At 55.1% G+C, this 17,514-nt stretch overlaps 2 protein-coding genes across 2 annotated transcripts; one reads left to right on the top strand and one right to left on the bottom strand.

Moving 5' to 3' along the window:
• The first annotated feature begins 6,999 nt into the window (after positions 1-6,999).
• On the top strand, positions 7,000-10,392 carry POLR2J (RNA polymerase II subunit J). The gene is made up of 4 exons (XM_049904652.1): positions 7,000-7,141; positions 8,190-8,279; positions 9,201-9,375; positions 10,155-10,392. The coding sequence occupies exons 1-4, from the start codon at positions 7,089-7,091 to the stop codon at positions 10,188-10,190; spliced, it is 354 nt and encodes a 117-aa protein (XP_049760609.1). The 5' UTR covers positions 7,000-7,088; the 3' UTR covers positions 10,191-10,392.
• Positions 10,393-10,759: 367 nt separating this feature from the next.
• On the bottom strand, positions 10,760-17,511 carry LRWD1 (leucine rich repeats and WD repeat domain containing 1). Its single transcript, XM_049904396.1, has 15 exons — positions 17,302-17,511; positions 16,485-16,719; positions 16,276-16,392; positions 15,653-15,793; positions 15,345-15,449; positions 15,007-15,129; positions 14,817-14,931; positions 14,496-14,605; positions 14,094-14,301; positions 13,554-13,626; positions 13,318-13,458; positions 11,627-11,718; positions 11,331-11,486; positions 11,131-11,243; positions 10,760-11,023 (listed from the first exon to the last, which is right to left on the bottom strand). Exons 1-15 carry the CDS (start codon positions 17,379-17,381, stop codon positions 10,883-10,885), a joined length of 1,950 nt encoding a protein of 649 aa, XP_049760353.1. The 5' UTR covers positions 17,382-17,511; the 3' UTR covers positions 10,760-10,882.
• Positions 17,512-17,514: the final 3 nt, after the last annotated feature.

Below are 17,514 nucleotides of genomic sequence, written 5' to 3'. Positions count from 1 at the left end.
TGGCTCTGGGGTCTTGCAATGTGGTCAGGGGAGAGAGAGGGCCCAGGAGGACCCAGCAGCTGCCGGTGAGGATGAACAAGGACTGGAACCACCGTCATAGCCTCTGTGCAGTCCCCATCGTCCTTCTCTGCTTCCCGCTCCCCCAGAGAGGCTCTTTTCTCCTCCCTGCTGCTGCTCCCACCACATCCCTGGGTCCCCCTACTCCCATCCCCACAGACCACAGAGCTGGACGAGTCTCCTTGCAGCCCCAAACAAGCCAGGGCCCCTTTGCCCAGGGCGCCCCTGAACTGCACAGCAAGACTGAGTTTAGGACTTGAATCCTGAGCTGTGGCCTGGCCCTGGCGGTGGTCCCTTCTTCTCCCAGGCACACCATCCTGCCCTCGTTCAGGTCCCCACAGGCTGAGTGGCCACAGTGACTTGGCTGTTGGAGAGAAGACCCAGAGCTCCCTCCCACACAAGGCTTCCAGCCTCTGCCTTGGCTGCGCCGTTGCCTCTTTTGCTGTCTGACACCAGACTCCAAAGGTTCACCCTGGCCCAGCCCACTCCTGGCCCCAGCCTACTCCTGGCCCCAGGGGGTTCGTCTGAAGCCCTTACCACCAGAGGTCCCAGGCTGGTTCTGTTGGCCTAGCGTGAATCCACTCCCACCTCTCAGGGGCCAAGGGCCCTGGGGGTGGAGTCCCAGCATCCAGGGAGCCTGGCTGCCTGTCCTTGGTCAGTCCCCTCTGAGGCCCCACAACTTCACCCTCTTGTGGGGCCTCCCATCAAGCCCTACACCTTGCCTAAGAGGGGTCCCCACCTCTGTGGGACAGTGATGATGGCCACTGGCTTGCAGAGCTGAAGGGGGGTCCCAGGGTGGCTGGACACCCAAGCTGTGGGTGGTACTAGCTCCCATGGCTGTCCTGCTGGAGGTGCCACATGCTGCTGCCGTTAGCAGCCAGGGTACTGGGGCAGGCAGGGCCTCTGTACCTCGGGAGATCAGGCTCGAGACCAGATAGGGCTCAACAGACCTCTTTCCTTCCCTGGCTCCTCCCGCCCAACCCTGGCCCAGTGCTCACCAGCCGCAAAGTGGACTAATGTGGGGAGACATGGGAGGCCTCAGACTCAGTAACAGCTGCTGACTCACAGTGAGCATGCTCCGGGGTGGGCACTGCGCTGACCCTTCACCTGCTGCCACTCACTTCTTCCTCCCCACAATCCCATCATCCTCTCTACTCTTCAGCTACCAGGAAAACAAGGCAAGATGGTAATATGCCTGGGGCCCCACAGCTAGAACACATGGAGGACTTGGGTTTTGAACTACGCATCTGACTCAGAGTAGGATGGGTTGTTTAAAATCACATTCCAATTGTGAGGAGGAAGGAGGACCCTTAAATTAGAAGAGATTAAGAGCTTAAACAATCGAATGTAATAAAAACAAAAGATTGAGAAATCACATTTTTTTTAAATTAATTTTTATTAAGCTTCAAGTGAACATTTACCATTCCAATCAGTCTGTCACATGTAGGTTTACATACATCTTACTCCCTTCTCCCACTTGCTCTCCCCCTATTGAGTCAGCCCTTTCAGTCTCTCGTTTCGTGCCAATTTTGCCATCTTCCCTCTCTCTCTATCTTCCCATCCCCCCTCCAGTCAAGAGTTGCCAACACACTCTCCAGTGTCCACCTGATTTAATTAGCTCACTCTTCATCAGCATCTCTCTCCCCCCCACTGACCAGTCCTTTTCATGCCTGATGATTTGTCTTCGGGGATGGTTCCTGTCCTGTGCCATCAGAAGTTCTGGGGAGCATTGTCTCTGGGATTCCTCTAGTCGCAGTCATACCATTAGGTATGTTCTTTTCATGAGAATTTGGGGTCTGTATCCCATTGGTCTCCTGCTCCCTCAGGAGTTGTCTGTTGTGCTCCCTGACAGGGCAGACATCGATTGTGGCCGGGCACCAACTAGTTCTTCTGGTCTCAGGATAATGTAGGTCTCTGGTTCATGTGGCCCTTTCTGTCTCTTGGGTTCTTAGTTGTCGTGTGACCTTGGTGTTCTTCCTTTGGCTTTGCTCCAGGTGGGTTGAGACCAATTGATGTATCTTAGATGGCCGCTTGTTGGCATTTAGGACCCCAGGCGCCACAATTCAAAGTGGGATGCAGAATGTTTTCATAATAGAATTATTTTGCCCATTGACTTAGAAGTCCCCTCAAACCAAGTTCCCCAGACCCCGGCCCCTGCTCCGCTGACCTTTGAAGCTTTCATTTTATCCCGGAAACCTCTTTGCTTTTAGTCCAGTCCAATTAGGCTGACCTTCCTTGTATTGAGTGTTGTCTTTCCCTTCACCCAAAGCAGTTCTTATCTACAGATTGATCAATAAAAAGCCCTCTCCCTCCCTCCCTCCCTCCCCCCTTTTAACCACAAAAGTATGTGTTCTTCTCCGTTTTTTCTATTTCTCAAGATCTTATAATAGTGGTCTTATACAATATTTGTCCTTTTGCAACTGACTCATTTCGCTCAGCATAATGCCTTCCAGATTCCTCCATGTTATGAAATGTTTCACAGATTCGTCACTGTTCTTTATCGATGCGTAGTATTCCATTGTGTGAATATACCACAATTTATTTACCCATTCATCCGTTGACGGACATCTTGGTTGCTTCCAGCTTTTTGCTATTGTAAACAGAGCTGCAATAAACATGGGTGTGCATATATCTGTTTGTGTGAAGGCTCTTGTATCTCTAGGGTATATTCCGAGGAGTGGGATTTCTGGGTTGTATGGTAGTTCTATTTCTAACTGTTTAAGACAACGCCAGATGGATTTCCAAAGTAGTTGTACCATTTTACAATCCCACCAGCAGTGTATGAGAGTTCCGATCTCTCCGCAGCCTCTCCAACATTTATTATTTTGTGTTTTTTGGATGAATGCCAGTCTAGTTGGTGTGAGATGGAATCTCATCGTAGTTTTAATTTGCATTTCTCTAATGGCTAATGATCGGGAGCATTTTCTCATGTATCTGTTGGCTGCCTGAATATCTTCTTTAGTGAAATGTGTGTTCATATCCTTTGCCCACTTCTTGATTGGGTTGTTTGTCTTTTTGTGGTTGAGTTTTGACAGAATGTAGATTTTAGAGATCAGGCACTGGTCTGAGATGTCATAGCTGAATATTCTTTCCCAGTCTGTAGGTGGTCTTTTTACTCTTTTGGTGAAGTCTTTAGATGAGCATAGGTGTTTGATTTTTAGGAGCTCCCAGTTATCTGGTTTCTCTTCATCATTTTTGGTAATGTTTTGTATTCTGTTTATGCCCTGTATTAGGGCTCCTAGGGTTGATCCTATTTTTTCTTCCATGATCTTTATCGTTTTAGTCTTTATGTTTAGGTCTTTGATCCACTTGGAGTTAGTTTTTGTGCATGGTGTGAGGTATGGGTCCTGTTTCATTCTTTTGCAAATGGATATCCAGTTATGCCAGCACCATTTGTTAAAAAGACTATCATTTCCCCAATTGACTGACACTGGTCCTTTGTCAAATATCAGCTGCTCATACGTGGATGGATTTATATCTGGGTTCTCAATTCTGTTCCATTGGTCTATGTGCCTGTTGTTGTACCAGTACCAGGCTGTTTTGACTACTGTAGCTGTATAATAGGTTCTGAAATCAGGTAGAGTGAGGCCTCCCACTTTCTTCTTCTTTTTCAGTAATGCTTTGCTTATCCGGGGGTTCTTTCCCTGAGAAATCACATTTTTATGAGACAATTAGAAATTTGGACAATGGCCGACTATACAACGATATGAAGAAACTGTTGGTTTTTTAAAGGTGTGATAAGATATTGTGGTTATGTGGTTAAGAGTCTTTATCTTTTAGAACCACCACCCGTCTGTCAGTTTATCACATTGTGGTGGCTTGCCTGTTGCTGTGATGCTGGAAGCTATGCCCCTGGTATTTCAAATACCAGCAGGGTCACCCATAGTGGACAGGTTTCAGCAGAGCTTCCAGACTAAGATAGACTAGGAAGAAAGGCCGGGCGATCTGCTTCTGAAAATTAGCCAGTGAAAATGCTATGGGTCATGACAGAATATTATCCATTGTAGTTCTGAAAGATGAGCCCCCTGGGTTGGAAGGCACTCAAAATACACAGTGGCTGCAAAAATGGATTCAAGTATACCAATAATCATGGAGATGGCACAGGACTGGGCAATGTTTTGTTCTGTTGTCCGTGGGTCACCATGATGCAACTAACAACATCTCTTACTGAAATATTTATGGATAAAATGATGGGACTCTGAGATTTAACTTCAAAATAACCTAGAGGCCGGGGCTGGGAAGTGGGTGGAGATGGAGATGAGACAAGACTGGCCATAAGTTGATAATTATTGGAGTGGGTGGTAGGTGCATGGGGGTTCATCATATTATACAATCTACCTTCATGTATCTTTGACATTCTTCCATAATAAAAAGTTTGAGAAGTGTGTGTGCCCAGGTCCTACCAAAGACCTATCGACTGCAAACCTTCAGCAAGTGAGGTCCAGGGTCTTCGGAAGGAACGTCCCAGGCACCTCTGCACTCTGAACCCGGAGAGTCCAGGCCCGAAGGGGATCAAGCCCTGCTTGCTTATGTCACATATACATACACACTGGGCCAAAGCAAGGCTCCCATCAGCCTTCCTGTCGCTGCCCTCATCCCCATCTCTAGGTACCAGTACGCTGCAACATAATTAACAAGACAGCTTATCTCAGAGCCTGGCCCATGAATCCCAGGCCTAAGACAGCCTCCAAGGGCACAGGTTGCAAGCAGGACTCCTAACCTGGCTGACCTGCCAGGCTCTGGAACAGGGCCAGTGGGGTAGGTTCCCTTCTGGGTTCTTCCAGGGATGACATAGAAAGGCAGAGGGGAAATGAAGCAAGGAGGGGCTAGCCCCTACCTTCTACCCCGTGGTTTTTGGGGTGATGTCTACCTTTTTGCCTGCCCGTATCACTCAACAACCAGCCCACCAAGGGCTTATCGCCTGAATACTACCATCCTATGGGCCTTCCGAACTTTTTTTGCAGGACAAGACTTCTCCCCTCCCCCTTCCCCGGGGTGGCTGAGCCTACCCGTCCCCCACCATCTCCAACACCTGATTCTCTATTAGGGCCTCACAAAAACTCTCATTGATTTGCATGTTCTCAGGATTCGAGGACCTAACGCTCAAAAGTATGAACCCTAGGGTCTACTGAGGCCTAATGCAGAGAGTGGAGTCCTAGTGGCACAGTGGTTAAGAGCTCAGGCTGCTAACCAAAAGGTCAGCAGTTCTAATCCACCAGCCACTCATAGGGTTTCCAAAGCTGTAAATCTTTACAAAGCAGGAGGCCATGGGGTAGGTGCTGGGTTCGAACTGTTGTCCTTTCAGTTAGTCCTGGAGAACTAAGGCCCCTATTCTGCAACAGTAGAAGCCTGGATTTCAGCTGCACACAGTTGTGCTGACCCATTGCTGTCAAGTCAATTCCGACTCACAGCGACCCTATAGGACAGCGTAGAGCTGCCCCATGGAGTTTCCAAGGGATGCCTGGTGGGTTTCAACTGCCCCCCTTTTGGCTAGCAGTGGTAGCACTTAACCACTATGCCACCAGGGTTTCCACAGTTGTGCCAGGCAGGCTTATCTCTCTCAGTTTCATGAGAGGTTGGGAATGGTCACTTGGCCTCCTCTTGGGGCATGCCAACATGGAGCCACTGGAGACTTCAGGGGGTTGACAACTTTTGGAGCCCAGAATCTCATGGTCAAGGAGTCAAAAGGGCAAATGTCACCAGCACCCCCTAAGAGAGGAAAAACTTCCACTGTTGCAGGGAGGGTGAAGCCCCTGCTGGGTAAAAATCCTCTCCCCACCCTGCCCATCACCCAGTAATGGCAGCCAGCCTCATCAGCTCCAGGCCCCTGCAGTACTGGCAATAACAGCATCCAGGGCCCAATCTTTTCCAGGAGGACGAAAAGGAGTAGGAATTACAACCTCAGAGAATCATGACCCTCCTTGCCCTCAGTTCCTCACCAGTTAGAACAAGGCCTCACCCACCTGATCCTGGAGGATCAAGGTTCTGTGTGGGCCTCCAGAGGAGTGACATTTCCTCACTCCATGGCTCAAGGGTTCAAGTAGGAAACAGCCCTTCCTAGAAAGAGTGGTGGTGGAAGCTCCAGATTTCCTTGGGGGCTCGACGGCTGCTGCCCTGCCGTGGACAAAGAGTGAAGCTGTTAGGACTCCAGCAGCTAATCTGAGACCTCAGAATGTTTCAAACAACTCACGCTGGGCTTTCATACTGGGCTGTAGTCTCTCAAAGTCCAACCAATCAATACAGGGTATGATACACTTATCCCACCGAACTGCTCTCTCATGCCTGTATACACCTGCCTCCTCACCCCCCCGGCCACACCCCCAACTCCCAGCCCTCACCCAACTGTCCCTGCTAACAAAGAGCTCACTAAGTCCAAACTTTGTAAGCCAGTGACAACCTAGCCTAACAAAGAGCTCACTAAGTCCAAACTTTGTAAGCCAGTGACAACCTACCAGTCTGCCCAGCCAGCCTTGACAGGGGGCTCATTCATACACAACGGTCTGGCTCAAAGGATAGATGCCCATGGGGCTCCTTCAGCTCCCCTCCCCGCCACTTGCTGCTGGCCACACCTGTCCACTACCCCATGGGCATTATTACCCCATTCTCCAAACGCCTCTTGCTGGGTACTCCAAGGACATATTTCCATACAGGGATCAAGAAGTAGGGGGAAGGGAAGGGGTTCCGGCTCGGAGGTACCCGCTTAGCCTGGACGAGGCTGTTTCAGTAATACCAGTCCCTAGGGGCCGGAACCGGAGCATTCGCCACAGCGAACCCACCTGTAAGCAGGTCAAATGTACCTTCCAGACTCACGCATGCGCACAGCGACCAGCCGGGTTCCGGCCTCACTACGCCCCCCGCCCGGCCTCCGGCAACTCTCGCGTCTGCGCAAGGTCCTCCGGTCCGGTAGGGGGCGATGAGTCGCTCCGACTCCGCGCTCGGCTTTGGCGCCGCCGACATCACCTGGAAGCAGACGCTGTGCTGGGAGAGGTTGTGTTGTGGGGCTTCGGTGGTGGCGGGACTGTGGCGTTAAGATGAACGCGCCTCCCGCCTTCGAGTCGTTCCTGCTCTTCGAGGGCGAGAAGAAGTAAGTGGAGCCGGCGCTGCGGGGCAGGGCCGGGCCGAGGTTCGCGGGCCCCTCGGCCTTCGGCTCCTGAAGATTCTGGGGCGAAGCCCGTGTCTGCCAAACTCCGGGCAGTGGGGAGGCTAGCCATTTTGCAGATGAGCAGACTGAGGCTCAGCGAGGTTGAGGGACTTTCCCTGACCCAGGAAGTGGCGGGGCCTCCAAGTCCTGCTCCTCTGGGATCTTTCTGGCAGTCCCCTCAACTCGCCTTTCCGCCTGCCACCTCCTTCTTGCTGCAGCCAGTGATGGCTCTACAGTTCATATCCGATCTGTCACTCGCCCATGTAAAACGTTCAGCGATTCCTGCAGGTTTGGGGCAAATGTAGTCTAACGGTCAAACAGCCCAGGCTTGGTTCCTGGATCCCCTGATTACCGACTCTGTATCTTTAGATAAGTGACAACCTGTCTGAGGCTCAGTTTTCTCGTCTGTAAAATGGGTTTATTGCTGTATTTACTTACAGGGTTCTCTCTTAGGGAAGGTTAAATGAAGTAATTGAAAGTGTGTAAAGTGCCTAGCCCAGAAGGCCGTCATTAAACAGTGAGTCTTCTTACCCTTAAAAATCTGGTATGCAGGACTTTCAGTGGTCTGGCCCTTACCAGCCAGCAGTAGTTCTCGACTGGGGTTCATTTTGCTCCCCAGGGGACATTTAGCAATGTCTACATTTTTTGGTTCTCACAAGGGAGGTTACTACTGGCATCTACTGCAGAGGTCAGGGGATGCTGTTGATGTCTTTTGCAACAAAGAATTATCAGGCCCAAAATGTCAGTGTTGCAAAGTGAGAAGCCCTGCTTTAGAAGAAAGAAGGAATCCAGAGAGGCAGGGGTCCTAAGAGCCAGGATGTAGCCGGAGTCTTGGTAGAGACACAATGCTGCTCTGAGTCACAGAGGTCTTTATGGGATGAACAGACCCAGGAAGGCTTCCAGGAGGAGGGACTTGAGCCTGCCTTGAAGGACAGGGTTTAAACCTGGGGAGAGCTCCTGCCCCTCATGTGCTGCCTCTGCCTCTTCCTAGGATCACCATTAACAAGGACACCAAGGTTCCCAACGCCTGCTTGTTTACCATCAACAAAGAAGACCACACACTAGGAAACATTATTAAATCGTAAGTTCCAGGTCAAGGGCTCTCAAGGACTGTATTTAACAGGGCTTTGGGCAAAGCACAAGTTCCATAAGACATTCTTCAGGTGTCTGAGAGGGAGGGACAAGAAGTCCCTCGGGGTGCTTGCCTATGCCATTGCACAATTCCAGCACCTTTTTTTCAGAATGACTCTGACCCCTATGTGTTCACAAGCCACGTGTTTATGTGGGCTCATTTGTCTGACAAAGTGAGTGTGCAGCGAGCCACAGTACTCGCCTGGAAAAGTAGGAAATGCCTACTTGTGCTTTTGTGATCGTAAGCATCGAGAAGCAGTCCCCTTACTCTTATCTGTCATGGTGACTTCAGTGGCCTGTCAACCTGGCATTCTACAATGTGTGTGGCAGAGATCATAATTTCAGTAGGACAAGGAAAAGACGTGAGAGAGGTGTTTTGTGGTTGTCTGGTACCCCTGGTGGATACCTGGTGCTCAGTGGGTGTTTGTTTACCTCAGTGATGTCCTGGCCAGGTAGTCAGGGATATGATTGGTGTTTATCACCTTGAGGGCTCTTTAGGGGCATTGCGGGGTCCCTGACTTCCCCTGAGGAAGTTTCTAGAAGCCCTGTTTCCCCAGCTAGACTCCTTGATCCTTGTGGGTGTAGGTTTGACAGTGGTGGAGGGAAGGAGGAGGTGTGTGTATGTATCCTCACATGGTATATCTTCTACAAAGCATCTGCTTTACCTGAAGATTTTTGGGAAAACTAAACTACAAATGAAGAGCAGGGGACCCCTGGGGTTGCCCCCAGAGGCATTTGTTAACAGGCCTCAGCCTAACAGATGGGCTTCTTGCTGGACAGCCTAGTGAGCTGTGAGCTGCCTGGCAGCCTTGGCCTGGCTTGGGCCAGGGCCCCAAGGGCACTTGGCATACCTCCCACCCCTGTATTTCAGACAGCTGTTGAAGGACCCACAGGTGCTGTTTGCTGGCTACAAAGTCCCCCACCCGTTGGAGCACAAGATCATCATCCGAGTGCAGACCACACCGGACTACAGCCCTCAGGAAGCCTTCACCAATGCCATCACAGACCTCATCAGCGAGCTCTCCCTGCTGGAAGAGCGCTTCCGGGTGAGGTCCTGGGGACAGACAAAGACCGGCTAGAGGCTGATGCCAGCCAGCATGCCCAGTGCTGCAGCGTTCTCAGGTCCCCTGGCGCTGTTGCTCACACCTAGGACGGCCCCTGGGTTGATTCTTCTGAACAAAGGGGTTATGGAGCTGAGGCCCGTGGCCTGCTGTCTGCACCCATAAGCGGGAACCTCACCTGATGCTCTAGGGCCTGCCTCTTTGTGCACTCTTATGGCAGCAAGTGACCTGCCGCCCTGTGAAGTTGTTTTCAAGTCTCTTTGCTTTATGAGGCCTGCTGCTTGCACAGCACTGGTCTCTCTGGGCAGCACTTCAGCCTAGGGTAGAGTCCCAAGGTTCAGGAGGCCACATGGGTGGTGGCCACAGCTGTTTATGGCAGGGGACCTCAGTCTGGGCCCAATTTATAGGGGGAAAAGATCATAGCTAGTCAGATTCTCAATGTCTAAGTCAAAAGCCCACCCAGGACACACCTGTGCTCCACCTGACTCTGACCCCGGGCAGCTGGACGTGGGATGGGTGGAGCCAGCTCCGAGGGTGCCTTTGGTTCCTGACTGCCCACTCCCCTGGTGCTTTTTGGGGCCCTGGTTTGGTGACCTGGTACAGTTCTCTGCTGTGCAGTATGGTCCTATGGGTGCACTCTGTGGAGAAGGGCCGTGGAAGCAGTTTCTTGACAAACCTTGGTTGGGGGATGCTGGGGTTTCATGTCCAAGGTCCTCACCCCCAGCCATTCTAGCTAAGTGCCTTGCCTTCTCCCCTTCCCCCAGGTGGCCATCAAAGACAAGCAAGAAGGAATTGAATAGTGGATTGGAAGGAAACTTGCTGAGCTGGGAGTCCAGCTCCTCCCTACCCTGGACACTTCTCTCTGGGTACCAAGCAGAAGAGAAGCTTCTCTCAGCTGTGACCCTCCTTGTAAAGCTATCCCATGAGCCCCTCACCTCTGACACTTTTATCTCCTGTACATAGGTTATTCTTATATTCCTAATAAAGTATGGCAAAAAGAGACCTCGTTGTGGGCTGCTGTTGGCTGGGTCTCACTGTCTTAAGCAAAGATGGCTTCATAAGCAAATGGTCTCAGGCTTGATGGAGGTCACCTGCATGACCTGTTTCAAAGCCACTCACGCGCCACACTTCAATGGCTGGGTTAGCCCAGAGAGATAAGAGGCAGACCCTGGCTTCTGTTTGACAGGTTGGCAGGAACAAACTCATTCTGGGCCAAAAAGTGGGAACTTGGGGGTACTGCTGGGGAGGGGCAGTTTTGTAGCAGAAGGGGACTGTGTACCTCCACAGCTCTCTGCTCTAGACCCTCAGCACCCCTGAGCACACGGTGGGGTCCACAGAGCTGCGAACAGTGCTCCACAGACTTCTCTTTGATAGTACAGAGTTTAATAAAAAATATTCACTGACAAAAAGACCCCAGTCATTAGCCCCAAGGCTGAGCAGGTTGTGTCCCTGGTACTCTGAGAGGCAGTGCTCCTCCCCACACTGCTGGCAGCTACTGCCTCTTCCAGATGGCTACGATGTTGGAGTCCGTTAGGGCGGTGAGGTAGGTAAAGGTGGGGTTTGCCACCACTGTGTTCACCATGGTTTTGGTCACCGTCTGTCCGAGGGCCCAGGGCTGAGGCCACTTGAGGATCTAGTGGGAAGAGGCAGAGAGAGGCTGGGCTCCTGGCTTCCCAGAGGCCAGGCCCCTGCTGCTGAGCCAGCCTGGAGCACAGGTGGGGGCGGAGAGCTGGGCAGTACCTGTGTGGGGGCCTGCGGGGCTGCCGGCAGCGGGGTCTTCTGATTTAGGAGATGCTGGACGTTGTAGATCCACACGTTGCCCTCCTCGTCCCCACAGAGCACAATCCCCTCACCTGCCAGGACAGACTGATGCCTAAGGTGGGGTGGGGGTGGGTCAGAGTGCCAAGAGGTGGAGGGTGAGGCAGGGCAGGGTGGCTTACCAGGACAGGTGCTGAGCGAGAAATAGGCCAACTCGGTGGGTGACCACTGCAGCCAAGCCAGGACAACGACTGCTACCGTGGCCTGGCTGCCCCGGCCTGCCCACGTCTGGCTCCAGCTCCACAGGCAAATGGTGCCCAGGCCACTCCCCTTGGAGGCTGTGGGGGAAAACCGGGAACTGCCTGGGCTGGCCCCATGCCAGACACATCCTGTTCCACACTGGGGGCTCCCCAGCAGCCCTGGATCTAAGCCCCAGCCCAGGGAGAGGTGAGCCATGTAGGAGGCCGGGCTTGCTCACCCACAACATCCTCATTCACAAACGCCAGCCCGTCCACTCTCCGCCCAGATGCCTCCGAGCCTTCGGAGAAGGTGAACTCCACTTCACACACCCTGCGGGGCACAGAACATGCTGGGTTGGCAACTCCTTGCATATACAACAAACTTTCCATTCATTCAAATACCTGCTGGGCACCTGCCCTGGGCCACACCCTGTGTGAGGTCAGAGATGCAACGAAGAAGGTAAGTTCTTGGCCCTGGAGGGGGAGCTAGCACCTGAGTGTGCTTTGGTGTCACAAGGTAGCAGAAGCTAGAAGAAGGAGGGGCTGCCGCTTCCAGGATGGGGCTGGTGATCAGGGAAGGTTCTGGAGATAGGCAGCATCTCTGGGCCTGAGTGCGAGATGAGCTGGGTTCGTCAGGTGCCAAGCGGGGCAGGGACTTCCACACAAAGCTGAGGGCTGGCAAAGGGAGATGCTGGGTGCACTGGCTGCCGCCTGGAATGCCCGAGGGGATGCTTGCTCTGAGCCTGAGGACAGTGAGGAGTGGCTACTCAAGGTTTTAAGGCAGGAAGTGCTGTGGTCACATCTGTGCTTGGGAAGGCCACCGGCAGCTGCCCAGAGCCCTAGAGAGGCCAGCTAACACCAACTGCGAGCCGGGCCTTCACCAAGGCAGCAGCGCAGGGGGTGAAGAGAGGCAGGCATATCTGGGAGACGGAAACACCACAGGACCTGAGAACTGTGGGGACGGGGCCAGGGAGGGAGGAAGCAGGCCCGGGGTAAGTCCTGGGGTGGCATGGGGCCGTTCCATGAGGGAAGAGAAGCCGAGAAGCCACCACCCACATTAGGAGGGTCTCTACCGAGGCCTCTGCTCTTCCTCTTCCACAGAGCAGCTACTTCACTCCTGCCACTCGCCCAACAATCCTCCCAGGCTCTTCACTGCACTTAAAATTCAAACTTCTGCCCGTGGCCAACAAAGCCCAGCGGGCCCTGTCCCCAGCACTTTCACCACCTCACTTGGGCCACATCCACCAGCTTTGCCAAGCCATGGCCAAACAGGTCAGCCAAACTGTCCCGCCCCCGCCCTGTGCACACACTTCCCTCTCCTGCCTGGCTGACTTCCTTGCAGGTCTCACGTGGAGGCGAGCAGGAGCCTGAGCACCTTGTGGTCTGCCCGCTGGTCCCCTGAGCAGAGTCCCCGTGGCCCACCTAGGGCAGGCCTCCCGTCATTCTCACAGTGCCACGTTCTGTTCTCCATTCCTCACGGTGCACTTCTGGAGGTTTCTCACCTGGCCACCTTGAATGCCTGTCTCCTGACTAGGCTGCAGACCCCACATAGGCAGGGATGCCATGACGAGCACTGTATTAGGGACCTCCCAGATCAGCCTCAACTTGGCAGTTCCAGAGCTCACCCGTGTCCAGACCCCTTCACACTTGCCCTCATCCCCATTTTACAGATTTAACGTAGGACAGGGCCTGGGCCGATCCCCTGTCATACCCGCAGTGAAGCCCCGTATTAAAGGTGGCACGATCACAGCCCAGGGAGAGGACTGACCTAGCCCAGCCCCACAACTAAACACCAGGGTGAGGAAGGGGCAGCAGGGCCCTTTTCTCCAGGTGGGGATAGACCAGCCCTGTGGCGGTGGGTAGTTTGTCTACCCCTGGCAGGGTGCTCAGCCCTGAGGCTTGGCTTCCATGGCAGCCCCGCTTGCCTCACCTCCTCTTCTGGGGCTGGTCCAGCCGCACGTCCCAGCAGCAGCAGCCACCCTCGCAGCCAGCCAGGAGGTAGGCATCTGGGCAGGACACCACAGGGCAGAGGCGCAGTGGGACAGAGGTGGTGTCGAGCATGAGCAGCTGGCTGCCAGGCAGGGCAAGAGGGACAGCAGGGGCCCGTGAGCCCTCTATCCTCCCACCCTAGCAGCGGACCTCCCCAGCCCTGCCCCACAGCACTACCTGGCCTGGAATTCATAATCGTGGTTGGGTATCCCGATGTCCCAGAGAATGATCCGCTTGTCATAGGAGGCCGCTGAGGAGGGGATGCAGAAGGGGACAGGTGGCCCTGAGGAGACCCTGCTCCTGCCTACAGGCTGCATCCCAGGCTGTGACAGTGGTCCCAAGGGCAGAGCCCCTCCGAGGTAGGGAGAGAGGGACATGGCTAGGAGACCAGACGGGCTTAGGGCCTTCTGCCCATCTTCTGGCTCTAACCTAACATGCCAGCACCAGGCAGCCTGGCCTCTGCTCACCACACTGGAAGGCCAGTGGTGTCAACCCATGACAGACGGGAACAAAGTGTTGTCGAAAAACTCCAAGGCCATGGAGCAGGCTGGCAGTCAAGTGGGAACTTGAAGCCCATGTCACTTCCTACCAAAACCAGAGCCGAACATGACCAACCCAGTGTGAGCCCCATTGGTCAGATGAATGCCCACCTTTCCAGAGAGGGTACAGGACAGGGGTGCTGGCGGAGCATTGGGGAAAAGGGGAGGGGGGCCTTACTGAAAAGGTGAGTCTCGCGGGTGGGGCTGAAGCAGAGGGTGGCGATGGCCTTCTTGTGGGCCCGGATGGTTCCGCAGCAGAAGCCAGCACGCACATGTAAAAGCCGCACCAGGCCCCGCAAGCCTGCAGCTGCCAGCACGCTCCAGCGCTTCTTGTGGCCTGCTTGTGTGACGACTGTCACGGCTGTCCAGGCCACTGAGAAGAACTCCTGGGGTGTGTGGAGTAGGGGAAGGGGTCACTGAGGGCATCAAGCTACATGGGTGAACATGCATGACAGATTGAGCCTGGGGACGGAGGCCCAGCATAAAAGAAAAAGGCCACATGGTCAGGAGCCGGCTGAGTCTAGACCCCCCATCCCAGGACTCTGTGGGCCACCCTGCGGGACATGGCTCTGCTACTCACCTCGCCTGGCACCTTGTACTTGTGGAGCACGATGCCTGTCTGGCAGTCGATCACACAGACGGCCTCCCCGCCGCAAGTGGCCACAGTCTGGGATGTGTCCTCCGAATGCCCTGTTTGGAGGGGGTCAGCCTAGTGAAAACATTTTTGTTAAAGTTCTTCCCTGTGGCTGCCTCCTCCTGGCCCTGCTGATGTTTTCTAAGCTCTCTGGCCCTCCCAACTCCCCAGTCCACCAAGGCTGCCCCTCTAGGGTGCATTCCGGCACCCTCTATCCAGAAAGCCTGCTGGCTCTTGTTTCCCGTGGCCCGCCCACCAAGGACATACCCTCCTCCCCGGCCGGCTCGAATGCGCAGGCCCACAGCTGGGTCTGGAGATCCTGGGGGTTGTTGTTCTTGCTGTGGCACTGCAGGAAGTGCAGGGGCTCCAGCCTCAGGCCAGCCTGGGGACAGAGGGGTCATGGCTGCCACAGGCCCTGTTCACCCCACCACCTGCTCCCTGCCATTTGCCAGCTTACCTGGCTGCCGTCAGAGCCCATGGGGCCGCCCTCCACCTGGGCTGATGGGGAGGTACACACCCGCTTGTTGGGAAAGAGGTTGAGTGGGACATCATGTGGCCGTTTCAAGGCCATCAGCCTGGCCTGCGGAGGGGGCAGGGATAGGCTGAGGGCTTTGTGACAATAGGCCCATCTGCCTGGGGCTTCCTTCCTCCCCGTGACAGGCTGGACCACAGCCCCTTGTCACCTGGGCTCATTTCTAGGACCCTCGCTCCCCCATGGCTGCCCTAGGCAGGCAGGATGGAGGTAGCGGGCACACAGAGCACTGGGGAGCCACAAGGAACCTTACTCGTACTCACCCTGGACTCACGGGTGGCTGCGGCTTCCACAGGCCTCTCTAGGTTGTCTGCCTTAGGCACCTGGGTCCCACCAGAGGCCACCAGCTCCTCAGAGATCATCCGTACCTGGGTGGGGCCAGGTAATCCGGAAGCTGGGCACAGTCCTGAGTGACCCCAGCCTGTCCTTCTGGAGTTGGGAAAGGGCCTTCTCTAACCCCCCTACTCCCCACAACTCCTTACCCCTCACGGGCCAGAGACCCCCCCCAGTGCAGCTATAGGCCACAAGAGCTAGCGAGGAAGTAGGAGAACCAACCTCCTGAACGACTTACCCGCCACTGGGTGAACTCGCTGAGGGACTCAGGCCCATAGCGAACATCCCTGACAGCAGACCTCACAAAGTCGGCCTGGACCTTCTCAGCCTTCTCCTTGGGGCCTAGGGCAGCCATGAACTTCTCCCAGTGAGCAGTGACCTGGTACAAGAGGGACCAGATCCAGGTCCAGTCCATCCAGTCCACCCCAGCTCTCCTGGGCCCCCCGAGGCACCACTGCTCCCAAAGTCATCACAGCCACAAGCATCTCGACCTCATCACCTGGAAGCCTGTCTGAACCACAGCCTTCTTATCTGCAGGCTGCACAAACCTAAGCAATATGCGCGTATCAGGAACAGCCCCAGAATGGGAAGAACTGCCCCAGGGTCAAGCCTGGTAGGATACTAATGAAAATCACCCAGCCTCTCCTGCTGGGCCCTGCCTGCAAACCTGGAGGGCAGGGCTTCCAAAGACCACAGCCCAAGCACCTGACTTCAGAGGAGAGGCAGCACCTGGCTCAGGCCAGGCTTAGGGATGTAAGGGCCCCTTTGTGTCAGGACAGCAGCCCTCAGTGTCCTCCAAATGTCTCATTCTGCACTCCCTCCTCAATGCTGCCTCCAGCTTCCCAGAGACACTGCCCTTACCCTGCTGGTCAGCTCCCGGTTCAGGTTCTCCACCTGAGAGAAAGTTGCGGAAGCCTCTTTGCCATTGACCTTACGGAGCTTGGGCAGGAGAAAGGAGACTTTCAGGTTGTCACTGACCTGGGAGATAAGGGAACCATGGCTCAGAGGCTGCCCATCTGATCCCAGAAGAGTCCTGGCCCCAGGGCCTGGGGCCTGGGGGAGGCACTCACCGTCAGGAAGGGGTTGCCCTCCAGGCTGAGCTCCTCGAGCTGTGGGAACTGGCACAAGAAAGTGACGTCCCCCAGCTGGTTGTTGGCACAGCGGAGGATGCGCAGGTGGGACAGGCCCAGGTTGGCAGGCAGTGTGTCCAGCTGGTTGTTGGACAAGTCCAGCTCTTGCAGCTGCCTTAGGCGGCCCAGGAGACTGGGGTCCAAGTGCTCAGAGCGTAGCTTCAGCCCTGACAGGCTGAGGTGAGGAGGGAGGCAGACGTGGAAGGCTCAGGGGGCAAGCAGGGGGCCGGCATGCCTCCCACCCTACACCTCCAGCTGCCCCTGGCCTCAGATGGCCTTCTCCCCTCACATTTCTGGAACATGCACAACCCCTTCCTCCCCACCCCTCACACTTTTTATTTACTTATTTTTAATCTTGCCATACTTCAGGGCTCAGCCGAGCATAGTCCCCTCCAGGATGGTTTTCCTGATCCTCTGGGGGCTCCCTGTGCTCCCCACGGCCCCCCCACCCCAGTTATATCAACACTGTCTGTCACCCTAGCAGTCAGGGCACTTTTCCGGAGTAAGGCCACTCGGGGCCCAGGGGGCACACGGGTAGGGTGGCGGTTCGGCCCCGTGTCACTAGAGGAAGGCACCTGGCGATGGGGCGATGGCGAACCGAAGAGGCGCTAACCGGGATGGGCATGGAGTCGGGGAGGGCCCCAGGCTTTCTTCCCGACCCCCGGCAGCCCAGGCCCGGGCAGCCCAGACAGCCTGGGTGGCGGGCTGTGTGGCCCTGATCCCGCGGACACAACCTCGCCCCCGGCCCAGCCCTTACTCCAGGCTGCGGATCTTCCCAAGCCGATCGCTCTTGGGCCGGCCACGCTGCATCAGCAGCCGCGTCGAGAGGGGGCCCATGGCGAGAAGGCGTGGCCCGTGCCGCCACCAACGGCAGCTCCAGCGTTCGAGAAGCCCGGTACTGTCGCCCGGCGGTGAGCAAGCCCAGAAGGCGGCGCCTCGCGAGCCCGTCAGCGGTGAAGACCGGAAGGAA

The sequence above is a fragment of the Elephas maximus genome, chromosome 12 (assembly GCF_024166365.1).
Source record: "Elephas maximus indicus isolate mEleMax1 chromosome 12, mEleMax1 primary haplotype, whole genome shotgun sequence".
In the NCBI taxonomy this organism is placed as follows: Eukaryota; Metazoa; Chordata; class Mammalia; order Proboscidea; family Elephantidae; genus Elephas; species Elephas maximus.
This window is presented reverse-complemented; position numbering and strand designations above follow the sequence as displayed.

Coding starts and splice junctions, on each gene's coding strand:
- LRWD1 (XM_049904396.1), bottom strand. CDS start 17,381: ATGGGCCCCCTCTCGACGCGGCTGCTGATGCAGCGTGGCCGGCCCAAG. Junction 14,606..14,816: donor CGAGCCGGCCGGGGAGGAGG/GTATGTCCTTGG, acceptor CCCTCCAAACAG/GGCATTCGGAGGACACATCC. Junction 14,302..14,495: donor AGTACAAGGTGCCAGGCGAG/GTGAGTAGCAGA, acceptor CACACACCCCAG/GAGTTCTTCTCAGTGGCCTG.
- POLR2J (XM_049904652.1), top strand. CDS start 7,089: ATGAACGCGCCTCCCGCCTTCGAGTCGTTCCTGCTCTTCGAGGGCGAG. Junction 7,142..8,189: donor CTCTTCGAGGGCGAGAAGAA/GTAAGTGGAGCC, acceptor GCCTCTTCCTAG/GATCACCATTAACAAGGACA. Junction 9,376..10,154: donor TGCTGGAAGAGCGCTTCCGG/GTGAGGTCCTGG, acceptor CCCTTCCCCCAG/GTGGCCATCAAAGACAAGCA.